Below are 27,548 nucleotides of genomic sequence, written 5' to 3'. Positions count from 1 at the left end.
GATAGTCAACCTTTAAATCCTTCAACCTCAGAGCAGGCTGTGAGGCTAAATCTTGGCCAGCTATTATCCTTTTGGAGTCAAGATGGCACCTGTACCTCTGATGTGGCGTGTCGATCCTCAGTGGATGATTCTGTTTCCCTGACAACAACTGCCTTGGTCACCTGCATGTCTGGATGCTGCTGCTTGGCTTCCTGTATTGCAATAGCCAGAGCCTGCAAAGCAAAATGTGAAGTATGTTTACTATGTATAAAAATGAATACTAGGAGAAAATATTTAAAGTACTTAATACAACTTTTATGAGGATTTCTGTTGATTGGCTGAGTTCATTCAAAATCCTGTATACAAATCCAACATTTTTTTAACCCTCCTGTTGTGGTCGAGTCAAGGAAGGAAGGGAGGAAGAAGGAAGGAAAGGAGGGAAGGAAGGGAGTAAAGGAAAGAAGGAAGGAAGGGAGTAAAGGAAAGAAGGCAGGGAGGAAGGAAGGAAGGAGAGAGAGAGAGGAAGGAACGACAGAAGGAAGAAAGGGGGATGGAGGAAGGAAGGAAGGAAGGAAGGGAGGAAAGGAAATAAGGACGAGAGGAAGGAAGGACGGAGGAAAGAAGTAAGGAAGGAAGGAAGGTAGGAGGAAGGGAGGAAAGAAGAAAGGGGGATGGAGGAAGGAAAGAAGGAAGGGAAGAAAGAGAGAAGAACAAAGAGAGGAAGGTAGGGGGAGGAAGGACAGAAGGAAGGAAGAAAGGGGAATGGAGGAAGGAAAGAAGGAAGGGAGGAAAGAGAGAAGAAGGAAAGAAAGAGAGAAAGAGAGAGGAAGGACAGATGGAAGGAAGGAAGGAAGGAAGGAAGGAAGGAAGGAAGGAAGGAAGGAAAGAAGGAACAGTCAAAACAGACAGGTTAAACAGTAAGACAATTTGAGTTTAATGCAGGCAAAGAACAGTTGACTTTTTATTCCTAAAAACAGATGTTTTCTGAAATGACTCAACTGATCTGATATGTTAACAAAAATATATCCCTGCAACACTGTATGAGGGCTTAAAAGTAGTTCCAACACCAATATAATACATGATGACAATAGATCAAAAACTACAGCATCCAAAATCAACAACCAGTAAATACAGTGCATACATATATTCTCATGTCACTGTTTCCTCCACAATTCACTTGTTCAGTGCAGCTCACCTGTTCCTGGTCTACATCATCATCTCCTGTGATTATGATCCTCTTCTCGATCCTGGTCTCTGAATATCCTCCTTTCACCGTCTGCAACACACAACAGCTTCTCTTTAAATAGCCATCAGAATTAGAGCTCACATTTCACTGTACTCTGTCATAAAAGATGAGCGGCACCTCCTCATCTTTAAATTTTTTAAATATGGCTTTACTTAAGTGTCTCTACCTTGGTGACGTGTGTGGTTGCTGAGGTAACGTTTTCAGTGACAAGAATGGGTGACCCTGATGCCTCTCTTCCAAGACTGCCCATATGCACCTGAGAAAGCATAACAGCTGGCTGCATTGAGCAAATACTATTAACAATGACATACATATGCACAAATCAGTACAGCTTATGAAACCAGCATAATTCTTCTTTGATATTTGAGGACATCCATTCAGGCACATTTTCAGGAATTCATGCCGCTGGTCTTTGTAAGTAGGTTTAAACCCTGGAGAGCAGGAATGAGCATGCTGCAGGTGGAGTTAAAATTGGTGAGGTCTTCTTGTTTGTACTCACAGGGGATACACTCTGCCTCGTAGAGTAAGAAACCTCACTAAGGCCAGCAATGCCGTGATCCTGAAACAAAACATTTTGTTATGTGACTTGTTTTTATTCAGAAGTGACAACAATAATCTGACAGTTTTTTGTTCTAATCTCATCAAATATTCCTTCTTATCTATAAAGTGTTTCAATAAAATTAGTAATTTAGGGTTGAGCATAGCTCAGCGGGTAGCGCACCCGCCCCATGTCTTGAGGCTACAGTCCTCGTTGCAGGCGACCCCGGTTCGAATCCCGAGCCGAGCGGTCTTATCCTGCGTGTCATTCCCCCTCTCTCTGCCTGTTTCCTGTCTCTCTCCACTGTCCTGTACATTAAAGGCAAAAAAGCCCGAAAAAATATACTTAAAAAAAAAAAAAAAAATTAGTAATTTAACCTGATCCGTGAATTCCACAATGGTTGTGGTGACCTCTGACCCATTGGGCTGGGTCTCCGTCCTGACATCCGTCTTCCTCACTGTTGGCGTGATAATGACATCACTGGCCTCCCTGCTCAGAGGTGGGATGGTAGCGACATGACTGTGTTCCCTGTACGACTGCTCTCTGTCCACAGACGATGACACTGGCACTGACCTCTTTGGTTTTTTGGGTACAACAGGCTTGAGAGAAGAAAAATGACACATTTTAGTATTTTCAGGTAAGACAGATAACTGTTGCTTTCTGTTCAAAAATATATTTAATATTTATTGAAGCTTCTGTTGCATAAGTATGAACAAAATAATACATAAAGTAAAATGCAGTGGTGGAAAAGGTAGTCAGATCCTTTACTTCAGTAAAAGCACCAATTTGAAAAATACGCTGTTAAAAGTAGAAGTCCTACATGAAAAATTCTACTAGAGTACAAAAGCAGTGAAGGTTTTGCTGTAAAAGAAGTGGTTTTGGTCCCTCTGACTGATATATTAGTATACATGACATCATCAGATTATTAATACTGAAGCATCAGTGTTAGAGCAGCATGTTACTGCTGTAGCTGCTGGAGGTGGAGCTAGTTTGAGCTGCTTTATATACAGTTAGCTAGTTTAGTCCAGTGGTTCACAAGTTAGGGGTCTGGGGCCCCAAAAGGGTCATCAGATACATTTGTGGGTCTTCAGATGATTTGTGAAATAGTGGATCATTTGAACATTTATTGAAATTAAACTATGTGACAAGTTCAACGGGAAAAATCACTATTTGGTGGAGCTATTAAGTCAGGTTAAAAAGAGGTTAAAAACCATTTTAACATCTTTAATAATATGCTATATTTTCAGAGGCTTGTTATATTATCTGATCTTTTATATTAGAAATTAAATTAAATAGAATACAATAGAAAACACTTTATTGTCATGTCCTGCATGAAAATTGTCTTTGGTCTCACTGGTAAGAATAGCATATAAAAACACATAGAGTACATAAAATAAACACATTCATTCCATTATACATAGACATATGTCTGCGAGATGGACACAGCACATCACATGTCCCTTCCAGCCCCCACACATATGCATACACATCAGGTATAAGGCAGAAAGCATCAATTCCAGCTCATTTATAGTGCTCTTAGCTACACCTCCCTTTCATCTAGCTTTTAGTTTGTTGACCATGGAAATTGCATTTGGAATAAAAGAGTCTTTGTAGATTTTTTACCTTGCCATTTATAGCGCCGCCCTAGGGGAAGCAGCTTGAACTCAGAACGGAGGGGGTGGGTGTCATCATCTAATATTTTCATAGTTTTTCTGTGTATTGCAGTGCTGTAAGGGTTTTTTCAAGTCTTCCTATAATTTTGCCTGCCATTTTGACAATTCTGGACAGCTTGTTCTTGTTAAATAAAGTCAGGTGACCATACCAGACAGAGATGTTGTAACTAAGGATGCTCTCTATCAGGATGACATATGTCCTTTCAAGAATATTACAGCTGACTCCAAAGCCCTTTAGTTTCCTAATTAAAAACAATCTTTGGTTGGCCTTTCTAAATATAGCATCAATATTTTCAGTGAAGTTCAGCTTATGAACAATGAGTGTACCCACATACTTAAAATAGTTAACAATCTCCACAGTTTGATTGCTTAGTATCAGTGGTTTGGTTGGGGAACCTGTTTGATTTAGAATTAGCTCCTTTGTTTTACCTGTATTGATTAACAAGACAGGGGAAAGACCACATCCATAAAGACTTGCATTGTGTTAAAGGCTGCAGTAAAATCAACAACTACAATCCGAACATAAGTATTGGTGTTTTGCAAATGTTTGGAGACTATGTTAACCATGTTGAGAGTGGTATCCTCAGTTCCTCTATGAGGCTTATAAGCAAACTGTAGAGGATCAAGATGCATATTTAAATAGTGCAAAATGTCTTTCAGTACATTTAATGCACACAGACTACTACTGCATAGGCAAACTAGAGCTTGTTAACAACACTTGCATGAACAGGTTGCTGCAGGTAGCCTGTAATCACACTTTGTTGCAGACTTGGATTGCACTAAGAGAGTGATATGGGGTGGGGGAGAATGTAAATGCAGTCCTTCTTCAGTAGTCTTGGCAAAATATGTCTGCACTGTACATTTCCAGTTAAAAACGTGTGTATGATATTCCTGAAACATAAAACAATTTTCAGATTTAAAGATTGTTTGTGTTACATTGCGATTATGTTCACACCCAAAATCACCTGCACTGCAATTTGATTGAAACAGGAGGAAGATGCATATTTTTAGCCAGTTGTTGTGCTTTAAAATAGCACAGTTCTCAGCTGCCACAACTAATCAAATAAAGGGAAGAGACACTCCTACAATAAGTGCTACAAATACACTTGATATAACACAGAACTTTGTCTCTACCTGCACATCAGGCCGCTTGACCTCTGGTCGGACGTCTTCAGCCTGGATTTGTTTAGCCGGGGGGCTGCTAGTGGCCCCTCTGGACAGGGGAGCTGACACTAGTGGAGGTGGAGGTTCAGGGGGGCCCTGTTGCGGGAGAAAATCAATTCCAAAGCACAGACCCCCATCAGGTGATAGGTCCCGCTCTCCTAGCTCTGTCATGCCCCTGGAGAACTCCTCCATGCCCGTTTGCAGGTCCGTGAGGACGGTAAAATCTACTTCTGCCTCCAGACTGGATGTAGAACTGACTGTGATGCTGGAACATTTGCGTTCGATGCCCAGGTGGGTCTCCTTCAGGTATGGGATATCATGGTCCTGGTCATCCTCAGAGACAGAGCCCAGACGTCTCTCCCATGGTTCCCTCTACAGGAAACAGTGCAGAACACTTAACATGACCATGTAAAATAAAACCAAAGCCCACAATACTAGCATGAGAAAATATTATAAATTAGATTTAGTTGTCAGTGTTCACAGATTTAAATCCTTGTTTTGAGTTTTGTTGGAGAGGTTTAACTTTTTTAATTAAATGTAAACTTGAAAATGTGTTTCATAGTTAAGTGTAGTTTGTTCACTCATTTAAAAAGGAGTGGCTTAAATGACAAAAAAAACAGTCTGGTGGAGCTGAGAGATGACTCACTGATGCTTCGTTGAAAGGCTCCTCATGAATAGAAGGAGTGGGAGGTGTCTCCTATAGAAGAAAAACAAACAACGAACAAACGTTAATATAACACAGAATAAAGTGTTGATTCATAGAATTCAATCAAATGGCAATCATAATACCTATCTATAGCTAATATATGTGTAATTGCATCAGAAAAGTAAAGTGCAGAAACAGAGTTAGAGGGTTTTCTTGTCATTGTGTTAACATGTCGTTCTGTTTACAGTGCAACACAGTGATAAGAGCATTGATTTTCACATTTAGAGAAACCAAACACCTAATTCATCCATCAACCTGCTAAACATACACCATGAACATGTATATGAGAATTCCCAGAGACTCTAAAGCTAAAGGCTACTGTCAGAGGCATGCACATATGGTACATTTCATAGATTGACGTCCTTAGGAATGACCACAAGTGCAATGGGAATGCCATGCACTGAAAGGTTTGATTTCTAAAAGTCCATTTCAGGGAAGAGGTATTCATATTTGTAAATGCAACATATGAATGCCTAAGCCCTGAAGAGGTTTGGCAGCTCTGCAGCCTGTGATTACATCTAATCACCTTTGTCATTTTTGACTACTGCTACAGAGATGCCAAGACAGAACATTTGGTTCAAATGCCCTTCTCAGCCATTCACCAAAAAGATTTGAAATTATGTCAAAAAGAGGTTTCAAAGAAAAATGGTGGAAAGGTCTTGCGCTCCTTGCAACAGCAGCCACCTTTATCATGTGAGGATGTTGGAAGGAGAGACCGGGTGTTAAAGTGACAAGTTAAGTTAAGGTGGTATAAGGAAGGACGCCTGAAGCTTAAGCAATGTGAACTTTGCTTAAAGGCCCGCAGGGTTCTGAAATGGCCAAGCAGATGTCAAGCTTTGCGGAGGGGAAGAAGGGAAAGCAAAAAGCTCCCTGGGCCATGGACGTGAATTGAGTCGGTCAATGATGCGATGCAGAGGAACGTGAACTTTTGCCTTCTCATACACAGCCACATGAGTTCTGAAGAATGTGTGTGTGTGTGTGATTTTTTTGGTTTTGTTTTTAGATGATAAAAACAAGATTTGCACGACACCGCCTGAAGCTCATGCAATGTTTTACTTTCCGATGATTGACAAACAGGTTAGGGGGTCAGATGGTTTTACCGCTTGCTTCCTCTTGGTCGTTTCTTGGCTGGACGTCCTGTGGTGGATGTGGCTGCTGTCCATGTTGCTCTGTCTGTCTCGGGACCACTGTGTTTTCAAAGGAAGAGTCCGAGGGGGAGCTGTGGGGAGTTTGGAGCTAGAGTAGAGACTCTCATGAAAATTATCTTCATGTCGCATGTCTCCTCTTGTCCACTGACTTTGCCCTGTTGTATCCCTGAAGTCTGTGAGCTCTTGTTGTCCAAAAATCTCGCTCTTAATCTGCTGATATGACATCGCAGCATCACTGCGGTATTTGGAGGCCGATGCGTTTTCTTTGACAACATCTGTGGAAGATTTCAGCACAGCATTACCATCCACTCTCCTTCCTGTCTCACAGGATCCATCTTTTGATTTTGTCATCTGCACATCCCCAGTCGCACTGAAGACACCTCTATCGGACTGGCTTTGAGTTTGAGGGTTTACAACACCTTTGTTCTCTTTACTCAAAGATTTCTTTGATCTCTGAGGCTTGAGAGGAACTATTCTGGTGACTTCCGAGTGTGAGCTCCCAGTTTTGTTGCAATCTTTGTCTCCCTTGGGGCTTGAGTCTTTTATTTTCCACGTCTCGCGATGCTTCACGTCACTTTCAATTCTGCCCCTGTTGCCCTTTGGGAGAGAATCCGCAGATACAGGAGTTTCAAAGTTTTTCAGTCTCTCCTGATGAATATTGTGCTCATACTGACTATGCCTCACATCTCTGTTGTTCATTACACTCCTCTGTTTATCATGTGGAGAGCCGTATCCATTTTCTTGAATAGAATAGCTTGCTGATACAGAATCATGGTGGCCGTTAAGCGCCATTGTATTGTCCATATCTGTCAGGAAGTCTGTTTCCTGTTTTGGAGATGTTGCAGTTTGAGTTCTCAATGAATCCCACGATGTTTGACAACTGTTCATACTTGCTCCACTCCCAGATGTTACTGTGAATGTGTCTCTACCCATAGGAGAGGTCTTACTCTCCAGCACTCCTTCATAAGCATCCTGCTTGTCAATCAATTTGGCATCACCGGTCGCCTATGTTGACATAGAGTAAACAGTTGCATTAGCCTAGCTCCAACTCTGATATTATTGTTACCCCACATCAATACTGTAAATGATCATTCATGTAAAAGAGCGATGAGTGGTGGACCTAAGATCATGATTTTCTGTGTTTTTGCTCAGTACAATCAGTATTTTGACAGAGAATAGAAGGAGCAGATAGGAAAGGGATGTCCAATGCAATATTTTAGACAATGACAACATATAGAAAACTAATGATAGTATTCTAAGTATAAAAAGTCGGGAATAGAATCTCATTCTTACTGATTTTCGCTCGGGCGTTCCTCCAGGAGGAGTAGCTGAAGAAAGGCGTTTCTCCCTCTGGGCCATCTTGCTATTAGGCTGTCTCAAAGCCCTCTTCAGCTCGTTGATGCTGGCCTGGTGCTTCTGTAGAACATCCTCTGGCTTATCCAAGAACTGCTGCTTACACAGTGAAGGGCACACATCAGGGGCACACATTACATTAAAATCTGAGCTCTAAATCTATTAGATTCTGGTTACAATTGTTTCCACTGTTGAACTAGATATGGATTCAAGTTGAAAATGAAGGTGAAGTGTTTTTCTTTTAAATAAAACCCTCTCTATGTCACTTCTGATGAGATTATAGTGAAAGATTTTCTGTTTTCTGTTTATTTAATTGTGCTGTAGAATTGCTGTGGGATTAAACGCTGCACAAAATGGTTAGACAACAGAGGTCTTAAGGATGACCAGATGCAGATATAGGCCTCATCCACAGATTCAGGTAAATCTGGAGGTTTGAAAATCTTTTAATCACATAATTATATAACATTATATTTTCCTTCAAACACCCACTTCTACTCTGCAGTCTTTGGAAGATGGAGCACAATACCAATTTGGGCATTTGTCATTTGCCTTTGTATTTATTCATGGATCAAAGGATAGACAGATAACAAAAGATCTTCACTGATAATAGCGTTCACAAACTAGGAAACTGACATTCACAACAATGGTATTATTATATGTTAAAAAGTGGCACACCAATCTGTCGAGTGTGCTGAAGAAAAATTAGCCTGAACATTTGAACATAACCTCCATTGCTGTTGCTGTTGACTGCGTTCTAACAGTAAGTGACAAGACACAATGATAAGCACAGAACTCCTGGGTCACACACGGCACATGCCGAAATAGAGAAGACGAGCAGTACCTCCTGTTTGGGCCGAGGGGTGGCCAGATCCTTGTCCAACAGATGAGGGAGCCCAAGGTGGGGCAAGTGAGATGAAGTGAAGGGTTTTGAGCATAGCAGGAGGTTGAGGGTTGGGGGGTGGGGTTGTTTGGAGAACAGATGCGTGCAGAGACAGAGAGGCAAAATGCTGCAGGTGAGTCAAAAAGGCAGGCGGCCAGACAGACAGACAAACAGAAACAGTTGACTGTCGGGGCTTTGGACTAAGACAGTTAAGCCATTTAATGTTCTGCCAAGAAGACAGGGACAATCCATTTCAATGTCAGCCAATTGATTATTCATTTATAGACTTAACATAAATAGGAGGATTATTCCCATACTTCTTCATTCAAAGATCTGGTGAGAAGGCATTACAAAAACACATGAACAGTGAACAATGAATAGACTCCTGAATAACTAATGCAATGCCAATATTTCCTACAGCACCCTGTAACACTACCAAATTACCAGTGTTAGACTAAATTAACAGGAATAATCTTTACCATCCAAATAAAAAATAAATTTGGGATAAACAGACACACAGTTCATCTTGAATGCTGTTAAATTAAATTAAAAATAAACATCAATTAAACAAAAATAATTAGATTCTTACACATCTCAGCTGTTTCACCAGGAGATTTGTTAACTAGGGAACCACCGATTCACTGAATCATCAACAGCGCTTAAGGGCCATCTGTTTATCCTGCTAATAACAATCAATCCCCTTAATTTCACACAGGGATACGGTTAACGATTCATGCTCTAGAACATGTGTTAAGCTATTTCAACAAGAGTGTTTTAATGTTTCAGTCACTCTGGATAAGAGCATCAGCCACAGTAAATGCCTGAGAAGTATATCAAATATGAACTCCCACAGAAACTACTTCCCAGTGGGCAGACAAAAAAAAGAAAGACCAGCCTGAATAAATGTGTATTAAACATTTTGTGTCTTTTCATCTGAAGATCGATTCATGCGGTTTCTATGGATTACAGTCAGCTGGAATCCTGGAAATCATGACATGAAAAGAAATAACATTCGTGCTTAACAAACACAGAGTACGGAGCATGACCTACAACAACCAAAACCACACAGACAGACAAAAGTGCCCACGGCCAAAATACCTCCGGTTTAGAGTCTACAGGCGAGCCTGCCTCCTCACCCTGCAGGAGAGGACGAGGCGACGGACAGAAAGGTCAGAGAGAAGAGACCAAGTTAGCAAGGTGAGCAAGGTGTGTTAACATTACAGCAGGGAAAAGAGAAAAACTCTTTGAGGCAGGGTGTGAGTTAAAAAAACAAACATCCGGAGCAAAGAGGTTAAATTAGATGTTGGGGAGGAGATTGGAGGAAAAGTGAGTAGAGCTAAATCATATTGAGCATTCTGGAGGGGAGCAGAAAGTGTGAGAAAATTAGGCCATGGGGAGAAAAAATACAGTGATTATAGTCTCAAATGAAAAGGAATGTAAGAGAGATGGATGAGGAGTGTTAGCCAAATGTTCATGAGAGATTTTTCCAACTTGGGGCAAAGCTGTGTACTTGTACTATTTAAACTGAGCCAAAGGTACTGTACTGTACTGTACTCAAAGTGTGAAAGTGTGATATACACAGGAAAGGCAATATCTCATTAACAATGTCAGTGTTTAGTTTAGTTACTTAGTTGATTCATGCTGTGTGAACTAGAATGTACAAGTTTTGGGCATTTTTAACAGCTGTAAGTCAAGACAATAAGAGTTGGAATGAAGTCAGGGTGGTGTGTATTTGTGCAGTTTTGTATTCTCTCATTTTGTACCTTGAGCTCCAGCATCTTGGTAGGCGTTGAGATGTTGGCACCCCGAGTATGCCTTTGATCATGACCTCGCTCATGCATCTCCAGCTCCTGGTCTGTGTAATGGTCCTGGTCTTGGTCATGGTCCTGATAGTGGTAGTGATCGTGCTCCAGATCTAGGCTGCCTTCTTGGTCCAGGTCTTCTCTGGACATGAACTGTGTGTGTTCACTGGAGCTTCGCTGCGACAGCTGATCCATACTGTCGCCTAGAGCTGAAGCTGGTTTAAGACAAGGAGAGGGAGATGTCAACCACCGAGACTACTGTGTTTAAGTTTTTAAAGGACACGGTGTGCATAAGCATAAAATGACTGCCTTCATTTCTTTTTTCTGTGAGAGATTTCACGCTCAGATAACACAGGGCTACTGAGTCTTACGAAGGATGTGTCATGAGTCAACCCTGAAAGGAGACTGGAATAACTGAGTTTCTTACCTCCATCAATACTTCGGGGCAGCAAGTACCTCTTGCTAACAGAGCGGTCAAACTGTGGAGCAGGCCTGTCAATCAGAGCACTCGCCTGTCTGGTCTGGGCTTGGGTCCGCCCACTATAGCGGAACTTGGAGCCAATCACCAGGAAACCCTTGGGAGGCGGCTCTGGGGAAACCAACCTGCAGGGGGGTTCAGTTTATGTAAATCTGCAAAAAATACCCAGATTCTGCACCTAGTTTACATATTTCATTTTATTACACAAGAAAGTTAAGTATTAGTAGTTTTTAGGACAATTTCCAGAAAGGGAAGTGATGCAATTAATGAATACAAATGGGAAAAAAGTGTTAGGTTTTACCCTCTCATTACAACATCTTTACAACTTAAGATTCTTTTCTGACTGAAAAAAACAATGTATTTTTCAGTGTGTAGTTATAGTGTGTAGATATTAGATTCTTACTATAAAAACTGTATAATGACTCCATTTGCCATATACTAACAAATTACATATCCCTTTAAAAGAAAGACTAAGAATGAGCAGTTATTTCGTAGTAGTTAATTAGTAGGGAAACTAAGGGACCCATAAAATCCAGTGTTATCATTAGTGTCAGAAATTAAAATTTTGATGACTGGAAAACCATTTAAACCTAAGGAAATATTCCCTTTTTTTATTAGAACTTTTATTCTCCATACTATAGACAATCAGTTGTCTTTGTCTGTGGATGAATTAGACATGTCTGCATGTTCAACTGACCTGCTGTGAACTAAACCTCTTGATTACAATAGAAATTAATTGGAATTAATTAATTAGACGTGTACTACTGCATTTTGCCTATAATTAGCAGCAAATGACATCGTCCTCTTCAGGAACCTTCCTATTAATTTACAATTACATATTAGTTCTGTTCAAGTACTTTCAGTAAGTTATAGAGAACTATGGGACCTGTAAAAATGTATACCATAGAAACTTATTAATGCATTTGTGGGATGATTGTTACTTAAAGGATATATCCACTACAGTGCATGCACGGTGCAACAACTACAGTACAGAAAAAGTCTGTCTGTCTGTTTATCCGTAAGTGAGAAGTCCTACCTGAAGAAGGTGTGGTGCTCAATGCAGACCTTCCACAATCGCTTCGAGGCCCGATGGTTGGGCAGCTTGAAGCCTATGGTGCTCTCAAACTGTTCATACTGAGCGGTGAGGGGAAGGAGTGGGGTGGTGGAGGAGGAGTGGAGGTGAACAAGAAAAGAGGAGTGAGGGAGCGGGTGCCGGGGAAAGATGGAGTGATGGTGGCAAGGGTGAATTGTGTTTACTCCACATCAATGGAAAAATCAATGTCGTTTTTTCTGTTTAGTTGCAGAAATATTTTCTGGAGTCTCCCCAGTGCTGTGTCAGGTAGATTTTCCATCTCTAATCAACCTACAAATTAGCCGTTTGTGCACTTGCTCCATCAGATGTTCAGTGGTGTGAACAGAAGAAGCAGGGTTCTAATCAATACGTTATTAGCAATATAACAGGTCTTAAAACATTAGAAGGAGTCCATTAACATGAGGAAGCTGACTTTTTTCCACCAAAAAAATTCTGTGGGGAAGGTTTAGCCTCCAGGTAAATTTGAAGTGACAGCTGACTTAAAAGGATGGATCTAAAGAACAAAGTACATGCCTTGATACTCAGTATGAAGATGTCAATGTCAGCTTAACAGTGGATATAAAACACACTGCAGATACCCTGTAGGCCACAGATTGGAGGGGGAAAAATATATGAGAATTTTAATAATTTTAGGGGGTTGAAAACCAGAGCGAGTATAATGTGGCTGTAACGGTCCCAAGTAAAATCCTTCATGACTGGCTAATCACATTTAAAGTCACTGTAGAGGAACAGAGAAGGAGGAAAATAGTGAAAACATGACCTTTTAGCCTCCTGTTTAAGAACGGTATCTGGGTGCTATAAATAATGTGTGAAAAAACACTCCTCGTCAGTTGTCACATGGTTTTCTGCAGATAAAACTCTGAAGTAACACTTTTATCAAACCATGAAATGACTATTTATGCTGCTTGCAACGAGTCAAGAGAGACAATGATGTAATTTTAACAACTGTGAAACCATGAAATAGAAATGTGGAGTTGGCTCTTTACCAAATGATCATTCATTCCACTTGCCTCGGCTTTGCCAAAATGACTGTCACAAGCTGTTCTAGTGGGACTATGCATGCAGTCATTGTACAGTGAATTCCTACTAAGTCAAGCAAGATGCAAAAGACAAGATAATAATAGTTTTTTATTTACCTCTCCAGGGCGAATCTTGATGTAGAAATTGCTTCTTTTATAGGAGATCTTGAGGATCTTTGGCCAGGCGAACCGATTGATCCTTAGACGGTCTCGGTAGATGAGCAGACCGTTGGCGCTCACACCAAGCATTATGTCAATTCCCTCTGAATCCTGACAGATGTAGGCATAGATCATCAGAAAAGCTTGAACACAAGTGTAAGGATATACTGTCCAAGTTTGGGAGTGCCTATGTCTTATCTCTGTACCTTAGCATGATGCAGGTCCACTCCATACATCGAGAGCTTCTTAGCATTTTCTAGAAAGTTCACCTCTGCGTCTGCTGGACTCATTCCCCTACAATACAAATGCCATACATGATTCATCACATCTTTGATATTGATCCCACAAATCAAGTATTTGCCATTATCACCATGGCATTCAATTTCATAAATGAAGTCATATGTTCTCTGACCTGTAGTTACGGTGCAGCTCCATCACCCTCTCCTCCAGCTCACGTGTCTGGTTAGGGGCAAAGCGGAAGTCGTTGACATAGTCAGGACCATGTTCCTCAGGCTCATAGTCTCCCAATTCAGCCTGGACAGTGTAGGAGCCCAAAAGGGCATGGGTGACAAATGAGCATGGCAGACGGCCGGACAGGATGTCGTCCCTCAACTGCAGGCACAGGTAGTATCTAAAGAAATACAGCAAAATACAGAGGTGCTGTTTCTCTTCATCAGAGAACTTCTGACAGACCCACTGTTGGACATGTCCATCTCAGTTCTAATTTGAAATTGAATCAGAAGCACACCTATGTGCCTAAACACAGAGCTGTTAGCGTTCAATGTGATATTTTTAATGTTTTTACATGTGCCCCTCATCTGTTTCTCTCAAGGACAACTGAGGATAGAACTACAAAGTTCTTCACTCACTGAGCCAGTACACTATGCATCATTTTGTTAAATGATGACAGCTGTAGGACATAACCCCTGCCAAACTATATATTGTTTTTATCATATAGATACAGGTTTTGTCCATTCAAATTACCAAAAAAGTGTTTTTGTACTTAATCGCCATTGCAACTTGTTGAGGTTTTTAGATCTCTCTTCACCATCCCACCAGAGCTGTGGAGGAATTTTCTTTGTGGTGCCCAGAGAGCTGCAAAATAGCAACATTTCTTTCCAGAACCAATTTCCCAGTTTTTACGATAGTCCACAGCCCTCAATGTACAGCAGAAAATAGATCCTGGTGAAAACTACATAACAAGGCTTTTTGGCGGAGTATCGCTTCAGTGAGAACAGCTCTTACCAGAGGTTTGTGGATTATCAAGACTGACACAGTAAACGATTTTATGTAAATACTTTGAACACCACAAACTACAATGTTTTGGACTGGTTTCAGAAATATCTTGCATAATTTGTTTTTTTGCGTAATTTTGGTGAGCAGACCTTTTAAGCAGCAGTTCATTATTCATTATGGTTTCTAACATTTATTCTTTCTGAAATACAGAGAGATTTATCCAGTGCTGATATGCTTAATTAACATGTGTGAACTCGTTTGGCAAAGGCCATGCACCAGACGTTCATTTATATGTAAAAGTTCTGATCTGCAGGTTTAAAGGGGACTTATTATGCTCATTTCCATCTCTCAATTTTAATTCAGGGACTGCACTAGAGTAGCTTTGCATAATTCAAAGTTCAAAAAACTACTTATTTATCTTATACTTGACCTTCATGCAGCCCCTTAGTTCAGTCTCTTTGGCTACGTTCATACGTGACCTGAATCCCGATTGTTCGCTCAAATGTGACCCATATCTGATTTGTTTCTGACAATGTGAACAGCACAAGTCACATTGAATCTGACATTTCCAAATCCGATTCAGGCCACTTTCAAATGTGCTACTGAATCAGATACATATCGGATTTGTTTGAATGCAACCGCAATCTGAACAGTCAGGTCGACTTTAATGCGACTTTGACATTATTCTGGAGCAACACACAGCTAATGCTCCGCATAAAGACATCATTAAAGTATTAATTCTCTTTCTCCTCTTCCTCCTTTTTAACATCACCCGCTCACAAATTTGCCAGCTGCCGCCACACACTGTTTTTCACATTAGACCATAAATGAGAATACCAGTAACTTCACCAGCTGTTGCTGTTGCCATGTTTGCTTCCGTAAACACTGTTCTGTGCGTGACGTCATTAATGGTCAACTGAGCGTGCGGGTCACTTCAGGAGCGTTAGCTGTTCACATCGCAGTCCGCAGACAGGCCACATTTAAAAGTGGAATATGAACAGCCAAACAAAAAAAACGGATTTGATCAATAAATTGGAATTGAGCATTAAAGCCTGCAGTGTGAATGTAGCCTTTAAGGCCCCATCCTAATGAGCGCACTCTGATCTGATTGGCCAGCTTTCCAGGAGCCTGCTGAGTTGCAGCCGTATCAGCGTCATGTTTAGTTACACCTGATGAAAACCCAACATTTTCTGCTTCCCTGCTTCATATAAAGCTTTTAAATTAATGAAATGTATTCTTCACCAAATTAGATCTGGAGATATTTGGAGCTCTTTGTTGAACAGATCAGTTAGAAATAATGCAGGGGGGAATACAAGCAGAAACAGCCACAGCAATGATGTTTGATGAGGACAACCAGCACACCTCCAACATGTAAACCATTTATTTTTCTTTGCAGTGCTGTATAATGGAAAAACACTCACAGCCTGACAGGTCGACTCGTGTATATATAGTGGGGAGAACAAGTATTTGATACACTGCAGATTTTGCAGGTTTTCCCACTTACAAAGCATGTAGAAGTCTGTAATTTTTATCATAGGTACCTTGAGTGACGGAATCTAAAACAAAAATCCAGAAAATCACATTGTATGATTTTGAAGTAATTAATTTGCATTTTATTGCATGACATAAGTATTTTATACATCAGAAAAACAGACCTTAATATTTGGCGCAGAAACTTTTGTTTGCAATTACAGAGATCAGACGTTCCTTGTAGTTCTTGACCAGGTTTGCACACACTTTTTTTTACAGCATCCATGTATTAGTTTGCTTCACCCTCTGACTTTAAAGCTCTTGTTGTTGTATTCTGACCTACCTGGTGATGTCTTCAATGAGCACAGATGGGTCCGGGGGGTAGAACTTAACAGAAAATCCCAAATTCCAGGAGCCAACTGTGGACAAACCACCAGCAAGATTGTTTTGTTATAGACTGCCTGCTCATTAAAATACTGCATGTGTGTGTTGGGATCAATTGAACTGCTGGCGTGAGACTGTGTATGTGTGTGTCTGCTGTACTTACTCCGAATTTGCTTCTTAATCTCTTTGGAGGGATCCAACCAATTCTGATAAAGAAAGGAGACAATCCCTTTTGAGAAATTTCAACCTCTACATAATCATGCATTCTCACATTTTTGAGAGCCCTTTTAAGTACTGCACCTCACTCTTCCCTTTTTAAATCAATTCCCTCGTTAAAAGCCAAATATATTCACACTACAAGAAAATGGATAAAGGCTTCTATAAACACTGAAAACATCGATATTGGGGCCATAAATGCCAGTTGAATCTAGCTCCCTCTGCTTAATGTCACTAGAGCTTTCATTGTGCTCTGTAGACCACGTGCACCATTTTTAAAAGGCCATTCTGTTTAATCACATTTTAAAAGGTTAAAGGCCATGTATGCCACTCTTAGGCTGTAAGTGGTTAATCATGATTGAAAGGGCAACTGAGGACTCACTGCTTTAAAACAACTGGAAATGACAAACTGGTTTAATCTATCGTTCTGAAATCTGTGTTATAATTGAATCAAAGCAGGAAATACACTATTACAGGCAGTTCTTCCTCTCTCTCACACATATCAACATGTATGTTTGGATTTGGACTCTACATATGCTGTAATTTCCCCCACATGTTATGAATAGTGGTCACTGTGGCAATCAAAGCTAAATTAAATACTAATGTACTTCTGTGTGTATATTAATTGGGGATTAAACCAGAGAGACATCAGTACAGTTGCACATCTGATGATATTACACAATAAACACACTTGTGCTGCTTGATGTTTCAGAGAAGCACGTGGAACAATACCAATGTTAGTCTTATCATTTTTGTTTTTTACTGTAAAAATAAAAAATATCACTTCCACAACCGCTGTACAACTGCAGTTTTAGTGGAGGTGATGATGCACTGCAACTGTACACACTATAACTACATGCCAGAGTAGTATTAGTGAACCACAGACAATTAAATGCCTCTTTACAACATGACTCAACTACAACACTGGTAAAAATGTTACAGTTACACCCCTCCAGACAGGTTTTAAGATCAATAATAATACCCTGCTTTGAATGATCATTTGTGCCTGATATTTGTTTTCTTCAGAAGAACAATTCAATTACACAGACATCATACCTTTCTCCCTTGACTCAAAACTAGTTGTGATCACAAATCATGTTTGTAGGTACAGGCCTTGAACACAGATTTAAGGGGAACACCGAGAGTACATCTCAAGCCTCTTAATTGTGTTTCCTTAACTGTTTTCCTTGCATCTTAATCCCTCCCAGCGAGGATGCATGGAGAAACGTAAGGAAGACGTGAGGTGAGGGAAATGAGGAAATTATTTTAGAGAAACAAGACGTCCTTTCTTCTGAAGTGTCACATGAAGAAGCCGATCACAGCTGGATCAACTGTCAGTCCACTTTAAAAACTGGAACAACTTTTAATGGACTTTGCTAATACTAACAGAACACTACTACACTACAGATACTAACATGTATCACTGCCTTCTCAGCAGCATGTTGCCTGTTAGACAAACACCTGCACATTAATCAGAACCTGCACTCTGTATTCATACTGTGTACTGTGTGCTGCTCAGTGGCACAGGAATCATTTCTATTAACAGAATGCCTTTGTTTATTTATTTATTAATTATTTGTGTCTATATATATTGATATTGTGATTGTGAATGAATTATTTAATAACCCAGAATATGCTTTGGGTGTCTTCTGAACACTAAAAATATATTAAGCTAAATGTTTCAGGGAAAGTTAAAATTATGTAACTTATCAGTCCACACGCTCGGGAATTTTCAGTCTCATATGAATGTAAATTACGATAAATTATGTAAAATATGAATGTGTTTAAAATTCTTGCTGACAGACAGACTCTCCCTGAATTTTATCCATAATAAAAATTAATGGGAGAAATCACAGTTCATAAAAAGACTAATTATTCTAATAAATTAAGAAAGTTGTTTATGGTTCTTTGATTGATTGGACTGACGATGAACAGATGTTTAACTGGATGTTGAATCAGAAAACAAATAAAATACAAAACTGTGAGCCGTCTCCGCTCCAGTATCGACTGCAGTGATGTTGCCATGTATCAGTTCAGTCTGATTAGCTGCAGTGTCTAATCAATAACTGCTTTCCAACAAGGGGGCATATCGGACAATGAAAGACTTCTGTGAAGGCTGCTCTGATACATCCTTCCTCCTCAGAGATTCCTCCTTGCTCCTTGATCCTTGCTTCAAAATAGTGGACCAGAACAATTTCCGGTTCAAGTGAGGTTTGAGGAGTGAGAAAAGATCAAATAAGAGTCTTGAGATGTACCCAGAGAAACTTTGCCCCCTCAGCAGATGAATGCAGAACCAGACTTCTTCTTGCATCATTATGAACAGTGAAGCTCAAACATTCAAGTGAAGTAAGAAGATGAAAAACACATATTTTTGAGGAGACAGGGACCATGAAAAAGCAACTAAATACAGCTTTCAAGTGTAGATTTTTCAGAAATGTTGCCAATTGACATAATTAAGCTTATTTTATGGGGAAGAAGAACTAATGGTGAATGTTCCTCAAATATAATTTACAGGAAATAAACACAAATTGATAGAGGAGAGTTTTTACTTTGATACAAAATTAGTGTTCTCAATTTAGTTTGAATGTTGTTGCATTCAAGCTACAGCCATGCAGGTACAGATCTTAGAGGTCCATAGCTGCAGTAAATGGCTGTGAGTCACTGTGACATCCCCAACAATCTTTCCTTGTGTCTTTCCTTGTGTGTGTGTATGTGTTTGTGTGCGTCTGACCTTGGTATTGTCCGTGTCGTAGAAAGTCAGGCCAAAGTAGTCCCTCTCCAGCAGGTTCAGATGGCCACACACCATGTCCAGCAGGGTCTGTCCCTTGGCAAATTTCTGTCACACACACACACACACACACACACACACACACACACACACACACACACACACACACACACACTTATAAGAACACACAGAAGGTGGGCAGGTAACATGTTGCAGTTGCACTTATATCTCATACTCTAAAAGACAAAAACAAGAGGAGAGAGTGTTATAATATAATATAATCTCTAATTGTGTAAGATTGTCTTGTCTGGCATCCAGTGTAAGATAAATTATTTGTAAGACTGTGTGGAATGGGATGCATTGTATTCAGTGGTTGGTTGGTCTAGTAAAATAATACATTATTCTTATTTTCTCAGTTTTGTATTTTATATTTTATATTTAACATTTAACAAGACAAAGTAGTCAAAAATATCTGTAACCTAAAAATGCACCCCAATGGCGGTCTGTGAGATGCTTCCAGCTCTCAATCTGTCCTCTCCCCTGTTGAGTGTTGAGTAGGAGGAGCATCCCTCTATATGTCTATATAAGGGGAGGAATTGCATTTCGCATCAGTAGTGTTTCAACAGACCACACCTATTTTCTATCCAGCCCTTCGGGGCTGAAAACAAGGCCTCTGTGGGTTGCACAGGCGGCCTTGGCAAATGCTATTTCCACACACACATGCAGACACAAACACACACGAAGATAAACACACACGCCATATTCATCTCCAAGGGAAACCTGGCTCCTATGGCGACAAGGCAACCAAGCAGCTGTTACCATGGAAACAGAAGTAATAGGTCCCTTCTGTGAGTGCACGTGTGTGTCCTCTCACTTTCTCTATCTCTGGTTACTACAAGGCCGCCACACAGCTTTGTTCCGCTCCTCTAGTAAACATTCAGTTAACCTTTTTAAAAAATGAAGAAAAACAAATTCATTAACCATTTTAGTAAAATGTCTCTCAATCAAATGAATAATAATCCACATCTTGCTGCACTGAGGCTGCCGTGGGAAGAGTAGAGAGAACAATGCTGATTAACAAGCAGAGGCTGCAGTCAAGAGATTTTTTGGGGAGTGGCACATTTATTCGATTTTGCAAACAAAATGAAATTGCAACACACATCTCAGGTGGTCCCCCAAGCATAGCAACCAATTCAGGAGCTGTTGATGAGATTTCGTTGTCGCTCCAATTGGCTCCAATCACATTTCTGTAACTAGTTCTGTGGGCTGATTGTGTTAGCAGCCATTTGGTGTAATCCTAGAAATCCATTTTGCTGATCGCCTCATCCATGCAAACAAGATGAGGAGAGACAGACAATGTGTGAATGAGTTAATGGCTGGCCGTGAAGAAAGTAAATCTATTGAACTTTGTCACTTTGACTAATGAAAGTAGACGGATCACACTGTGTAATCAAATAGCTAGGGATTTGTTAAAGTTAGCTAGAGACATAGTCATTTCTGTTATGCAATGTAATTGTTACAGTGCTTAAACTTTACAGTTAATACTAACCTGGACTACAAACTATGTAATAGCCTACTCAAATTAAAGGTACATGGTACAATTGCAGTTGCCTGCACAAATGAATGTCCAAATTGTGAACTATTCAAAAGTATAAATCAATTATTGCACTTCCACAAAGTTGGGGAACATGCAAGAGATAAAGGCATGAATTACTTGCCAGTTCAGATTGGTGTATAGTATTACCACGATGACTAAAAGGGATAGTCCAGTGATTTAGTACTGTGTTAAAAGAATGGTGGAAATTGAAGCAGAGTCCATTCTGATTTCTAGTTAAAAACTGGAACTTGCATATCCTAAGATGCCTGAAGCATCTTTGATTAAACCCACTATGTCTGATAAATGCCCATAAAATCATCCAGGTTATTTTTTCAGATTTTATAAAGCTGCCCCCAGAGCCACAGATGACTTTTACAACTGCTTTCACAGACTGAGTAGAACTCTTGAGGAGGAGGAAAATGAACTTCATGTATAAAATAGTCCAAGTACAATGTCCCTTTAATAAAACTTGTAACCAAGTTGACACTGGACCCTGATTTAACAGTCCTATCACTTTTTATACACAGTTCATTTAAAGTAAACAAACATTACAGTCTTGTACTTCACACTGGATTCATTAAGCAACATCATATTTGAGGCTACCATATGGAGGAAGTAGATGTGAATTCAATTAACATTTAAATTGTAACACTTGAGGGTGGATGGACAGAATATCCTTTCTGCTTACAGAGTAATTTAATTAATAGCTTCAAAGCTGGTTATAAGGCATGAGACACTTGAATGTCATTGTATGCAATATAATAATTTTGTGGCGACCCTCAGAAACCAGCAGCACTAAGAACACTAGAAAATAAGTAAAAATAATAAAACATAATAAATGAAAGATTATTAACATAATTTATGTTATTATGTTAATCTATGTTATTATGGTAATATAATTTATGTTGATTAAAATATGTATTGCACATTCATACAACTGAGGTAATCAGGTAGTGGTTGTTTAACCAAGTTTGAGCATGACAAGTTGGAAAAAAGCTTCAAAAACATATTTGATATGTTCAAGTTTCTAAACAATGGTGCATTGTACAACTCCAAATTTAATCAAATGTTTAAGAGCCAATTGTTGCTCAAAGCATACCACAGACAAGCTGTAGAGATGTAAGTCAGTTTAGAAGTTACAGAGACTGCCCTCCAACCAAACAGGTTGAGCTCCCGTCAGTGGCATGCACAGACTTTTTGAAGGGCAGGGGTGAAAAGAAAAAAAAGGGCAAATACAGTGCGTTCTCGCCACTGAAGAGGACATTTTAGCGGAAGTTTTTGCCACCCAAGAGGACAGTTTAGTGTGTTTTGCCAACCAGGAGGGCACCTTAGCATGCATTTTGGCTCCCAAGAGGGCACTTTAGCACGTGTTTTGGCTCCCAAGAGGGCACTTTAGCACATATTTTTCAACAATTGGGGCATGAGAGGGGGCGACTACTCATCACTGGCTCCAGTGCTGGCAAGCATACACTCTGAAGTTCCCTCCAGCAATTTTGTGAACTCAGTTGAACCTTCAGGGCAGAAGCTGACTCTGCACCTCTGCACTCTGACCTCCCATGAGGGAAGGAAGCGAAGAGCAAGGCTGCAGGGAGTAGTACGGTGGCCGAGACCCGCCATAGCTGCAAATAAAAGTAATGCTGCAAACAAAAACGAACGCTGCTGCAAATAAAAAGAAACGCTGCTGCATATAAAAGAAACGCTGCAAATAAAAAGACACACCGCAGCAAACAAAAACGGAAGTGGATTACCGGGGACTGTTTTTGCCGAAACACCGGAAGAAGAAATAACAACAACAGGACTACGAATTGGAAAACGAACTAGAAAGTAAGTGAAAATAGTAGTGTTTAATGTCGCTACATGTACTTTTTAATGTGTTATTTGGTCAGGCGATGTAGCCCCAGGTTTGAAGTTGAACTGGAGAATGCCGGTGTATTGTTAGCTTCGGCTAACACGGGGAGACCACTAACGAGAGTGGAAACAACTGACGGCTACACAGTTCCGGCAGCTTATTACTGTCGTTGTTGTTGCTTGTACGTGTAGGTCAGGAAAAGACGTAAAAGGGACCGTATATGGTTTGTTATTTGTGTTATTACGTTACGTGTTGGACTAAATACATGGACATATTGAGGAAAGTATTTCGATGTTATGGAAACGGATTTCATATTTCACAAGAATGGATACTTGGCGAGCTGTACAGAAAGTCCTGAGTCATAAGATGATCGTTGTGGATAAAGGGAAGACTTTGAAGGTATGTAGGCATTATAGCTGTTTTTAATTTAGCTGAGTGGCTGAATACTATTACGGCTGTGAGCAACCAATATAATTCGTGAGTGGTCTTGAATGAATCAGGGCAACCTATGCTTTCTAACAATGTACGGCATGAATAAATATGTTTAAGGGTTGGTGTTTAAAACATTCAGAAGGACTTGTGGCTACCTCCCAACCTACGACCCGTCCCGTAGGCGGAACAGCGTGTTTTAAGTGTCTGCAGTTCCGATCCTCATCCCCATGTTGGCTGAAACAGACAAGTCACCCTCAAACACTACCATTTTCACTTACTTTCTAGTTCGTTTTCCAATTCGTAGTCCTGTTGTTGTTGTTTCTTCTTCCGGTGTTTCGGCAAAAACAGTCCCCGGTAATCCACCTCCGTTGTGTCTTTTTATTTGCATCGTTTTTTTTATTATATGCTGCGGTGTTTCTTTTATTTGCAGCGGCCTTTGTTTTTATTTGCAGCAGCGTTTGTTTTTGTTTGCAGCGTTACTTTTATTTGCAGCTATGGCGGGTCTCGGCCACCGTAGAAATGTATTAGATTGATGCTGTTAAATTGTGAAGCAATGATGCAGGATATACTGTAGATTTATTTCATCACCCTTTCAGCTTTTTTTCAAATGAGGCTGAGCTTTGCCCCAGTATCATGAATCTTTCATTTGTTTTTAAACTTGTTAACTGCATAACTTCACATTTATGGAGCTGGTGTTTTTCTCTGAGGAGAAACTTCAAATGTAAGAACATTGGAGGCTTTCAGTATGTGTGTAGTTGTAGAAATGTATCTGTTGTCACTTTGTTTTACTGCATGCTTGATTGCTACTGCTGCATCTGTCTATGAAACAGGGAAGAAAAAAAGTTATAGAGATGATTTGGTTTGGGAGATAATAAAGTTGTGCATTAATACTCTCCACAACTCATGTGAAAAAGAACCACATTTAAACTGTTTCAGTGCAGGACTGAAATATCGGTGCCGCAGAATTCAGGAAAGCAGATCCAAAACAGCCCTGCCTCTGCAATAAAGTAAAAAGCTCACATGGTTGTGTGGTTAACCAGCAAAAATGAAATGAACCATGAAAATGAACATTAACATTTCTCGGGTTGGACCTACAGAGAAAATTCCGTTCAGCCAAAGTTTAAGTCGTTTAAATGCAGTTACAATGGTCTCCTCAGGATATTATTTAAAAGGCCAGATGTTTCATTCAAGAAGGGTTTAAAAAAAGCAATAGTGTTCCCAGCTTGTAGGCACTTAAATAGGCAGGTGGTGGGGGTCTTGCTTTGATAGTGTGGCTTCAGGTTAAGGACTGAGCAATGTAAATGCACTGTGCTTAATCAATATCCATAATGTCGTGAGCCAAACATCAATAGGAGACTCAGGCTGCTTCTCTGTGTTTTTATGATCGGGGGGCCCCGCTTTCTCGGTCGACATCATGACTATAATTATAGTAATGATTTTACTGCATTCATCACTGTGCCCCTGCATGTCTTTTTTTTCCATAGCAGACTCACTGATCCACACACACTCATCTCATACATACTACAGTACACAAACAAGCAGTCCTGATATCAACCTCTTCTTCATCTTTCTCTACTCCTCCTCCCCCACTCTCTTCATTTTTTCCTCCTCCTCTTTCCTTCTCCCATTCTATTTTCTCCCCGGTCAAACATAAGAGCACTCATCTGTCAGCTATATGGATTTCCTGTCAAAGTCCAATACCTCTGGTGTCACTGCCCAGGTGACATGAATGAATGTGTGTGTGTGTGTGTGTGTGTGTGTGTGTGTGTGTGTGTGTGTGTGTGTGTGTGTGTGTGTGTGTGTGCGTGCATATCTGCTTTCACGAGACACAAGAAGGGGAAAAAGGGGGATTGTGTTGAAGGAGAATGTGTGTGTGTGTGTGTGATACCTCAGTCAGGACCCCAGACAAATTTCTCTGCGTGCAAGCTCATGTAAGTAAAATATGTGAGGTCACGCGACAGGCAGTAAGCCATAAAAGGAATATAGTTGACAAGAATGAGGTCAGGTCGTCAACAAGATCATTCCCGTCACACATCACTCTCCATCATCAGCAGCAGCCAATAGGATCCTAAGCATGGCTTTAATGTGATCCGTGGCGGCTCTCTAAGTCCTGTCCGGGATCTCCCTCTGGTGTGGAGCCACCCTCGGAAGTCATTTCAGTTCAGTTCAGGAGCTGATTCATTTTCTGCAGTACTCAAATCATGATGAGCGTGGGGGCTACTGTGAAATTCAAATAAACTGACAATGGTGGGAACTCACAACCCTGCACCCAAACACAAAGGGATACAGAGTCACGATTCACAGATGCTTGGGATTGCTCATCTGAGTCTTCCATCCCCCACAATGCAGAGCTTGTCTCACCTCCCTCCACCCATCACTCCCCCTGCAGTGAGAATAGCAACAGAACTGTATTTCCTGACTCAGTAGCATGTACTACCAAGGGAAGCTTAATCCCACTGAGGGGTACTGTGGTGTGGTTGCTGAGTCAAGGGCTCTGTTCAAATGGGGGAGATGTACACCAGTTTCTAAAAACACAATTTCTTATCACCGTGCACAGCAAGATATGAATTTAAAGCACATGTGGATTTGTGGCATGAATAAACAGCCAATCTGAGTTTAACTAGAGGAGCAAAACAACCTTTTGAAATGTATTTTTTTCTAATTATGTTTCTGCATGTTTTCAGAATTGCTCTCTCTGCTAAAACAATTACCAAAGCTCTTTGGAAAGGTAGCTCTGTAGTAGTGAAGATGAAAGCAGCTTTAAAATATAATTGCATTTTATGACAACTTGAGTTTTTTTGTCGCTTTGGCTATAGGTTATAATAACTATGTATCCACTAAAGTAATAACTGAGGTCCGGGACCATGATCCAAAACAAAGTCTGAAGGAGTCAGATGATTACATAGGTCCTGAACTAGTCCTGATCCAGGAGGACCCACTCACAGATCATAGGAAATCTTTTTAGCAAATCTATAACTGAGAAAAAAAGCAACTGTTAAATAACATAAACATGATTTATTTTGACAAAGTTGGACGTAGAGGATAGTCATGCGGAACTGAAATTGGGCCCACATGAATGTTGTTAATACTCATTGGTCGATGGATGTAGCATCGCTCAGGAAATCTGTGTGCGTCTATGGCAAGTACTGTGAGTCAAAGTTGGACCAAAAAGTCCAAAACTTTAAATAAACTTTGATGGATGTTTAAAATGGACTGTTTGAATAATGATCCTATTGCTTGCCTTTGATTTTCAAACCTCTCTGATCATCTTACTGCTCATGTCTTTCATTGTCTGACTCTTCTAGTGATGTTCCACATCGCCGCAAATAACTTAAAGTAAGTCAAATGTTATTATTACTGATATAAAATAAGTTGTGATTTGTTTGTTGCTTTTGTAGTACTCTTTTTCATATGGACTGGACAGTTATATTCTTCTTCCTTGATGATCAAAAGTAAATAGCATACCTCAACTGATGTGTCATAGTCTGAGCCGTCAAGTAAATTCACTTTGACAGGGACAGTCTTGGGCCGTTTGGTGGTCTTCTGGGGGGATTTGGAGGCCTTGCTAGGGGTCTTCTCGGAGCTATCATCCATATCCCCATGATCTTCTGGAACCTGGTAGAGAGAAAATCCTTCCCTCTTAGCAAGTGAGCATGAAATCACTGTCCTTTGTCTCTGTTTAAACATCTGAATTCTGAGTCTCAAGAGGCATTGTGTACTTGCTAACTGATTTTAATCCATAATCTTTGATCATGTGAGGCAGTCATCAAATGCATGATGTAATGTGTGAGCTGCTACTCTAAGATGTTGAGATGTTAAGTTGCTGGCACAGGCAGAGGGGGGCTAGCTGCCTTGCATATCAAACAGGATGCTGGAAGGCCCCTGAGTGATTGAGAAGCCTGAGTAAAATGATCTACAGCTGCTGTGAGCTCCACAGCAATCCCACCTGATTGGTTCTCCTGGCGTCACCCTCCATTGCGCTCTTCATCTCCCCAGCCAAAGCCTTCTCTGTTGTCATAGAAATGGATTGCAGTCCTGCAACCACACATAAACATATTCAGTCAATATCAAATCTTTTCCTGTTCTTAAAACTAGTGTGGAATATTTACTGGTGCTGAAAGTCTAAACTGTCTATGGACCCCTGAAGGATTTGACTCATGAGATCCCCACCTGTACAAAACATACATTTAGACTGACTCGGGATGACATTTCTGTGTAATGAACAGAAACTTGTGATGACATCACATCCGATTTCTTTTGCGGCTGACAGCTACTACAGTATGCAGTGTTTTAATTAGCCTGTATGGTCATGCAGATTGAGTGTCTGGACGGTGAACAAGAGAAAGGGTAGCTCAGCTAGCGCTGGCTCACAGCATCCCACAGGAGCACTCTGCATGA

General features: G+C 40.4%; 1 protein-coding gene across 1 annotated transcript; it reads right to left on the bottom strand.

Annotated features, from left to right (window-relative positions):
- Positions 1-77: 77 nt before the first annotated feature.
- si:dkey-178k16.1 (band 4.1-like protein 1) lies at positions 78-27,168 on the bottom strand. Its single transcript, XM_053317941.1, has 22 exons — positions 27,097-27,168; positions 26,616-26,765; positions 19,276-19,380; positions 16,492-16,534; positions 16,288-16,363; positions 13,651-13,869; positions 13,445-13,532; positions 13,197-13,349; positions 12,004-12,101; positions 10,917-11,092; positions 10,451-10,704; positions 9,786-9,824; positions 8,649-8,678; positions 7,748-7,903; positions 6,407-7,459; positions 5,247-5,297; positions 4,541-4,972; positions 2,141-2,362; positions 1,725-1,784; positions 1,392-1,481; positions 1,175-1,255; positions 78-212 (listed from the first exon to the last, which is right to left on the bottom strand). Exons 1-22 carry the CDS (start codon positions 27,166-27,168, stop codon positions 78-80), a joined length of 3,783 nt encoding a protein of 1,260 aa, XP_053173916.1.
- Between the last annotated feature and the right edge of the window lie 380 nt (positions 27,169-27,548).

The sequence above is a fragment of the Scomber japonicus genome, chromosome 4 (genome assembly GCF_027409825.1).
Source record: "Scomber japonicus isolate fScoJap1 chromosome 4, fScoJap1.pri, whole genome shotgun sequence".
NCBI lineage: Eukaryota > Metazoa > Chordata > Actinopteri > Scombriformes > Scombridae > Scomber > Scomber japonicus.
This window is presented reverse-complemented; position numbering and strand designations above follow the sequence as displayed.

Bases quoted from the DNA above. Each gene is read 5' to 3' on its own strand.
- si:dkey-178k16.1 (XM_053317941.1), bottom strand. From the start codon at position 27,168: ATGACAACAGAGAAGGCTTTGGCTGGGGAGATGAAGAGCGCAATGGAG. The intron at 16,364-16,491 runs GTAAGTACAGCA...GTTTGTCCACAG, and splicing joins GATTAAGAAGCAAATTCGGA to TTGGCTCCTGGAATTTGGGA. The intron at 8,679-9,785 runs GTATTTTGGCCG...CTGTTGGACAAG, and splicing joins CTGTAGACTCTAAACCGGAG to GATCTGGCCACCCCTCGGCC.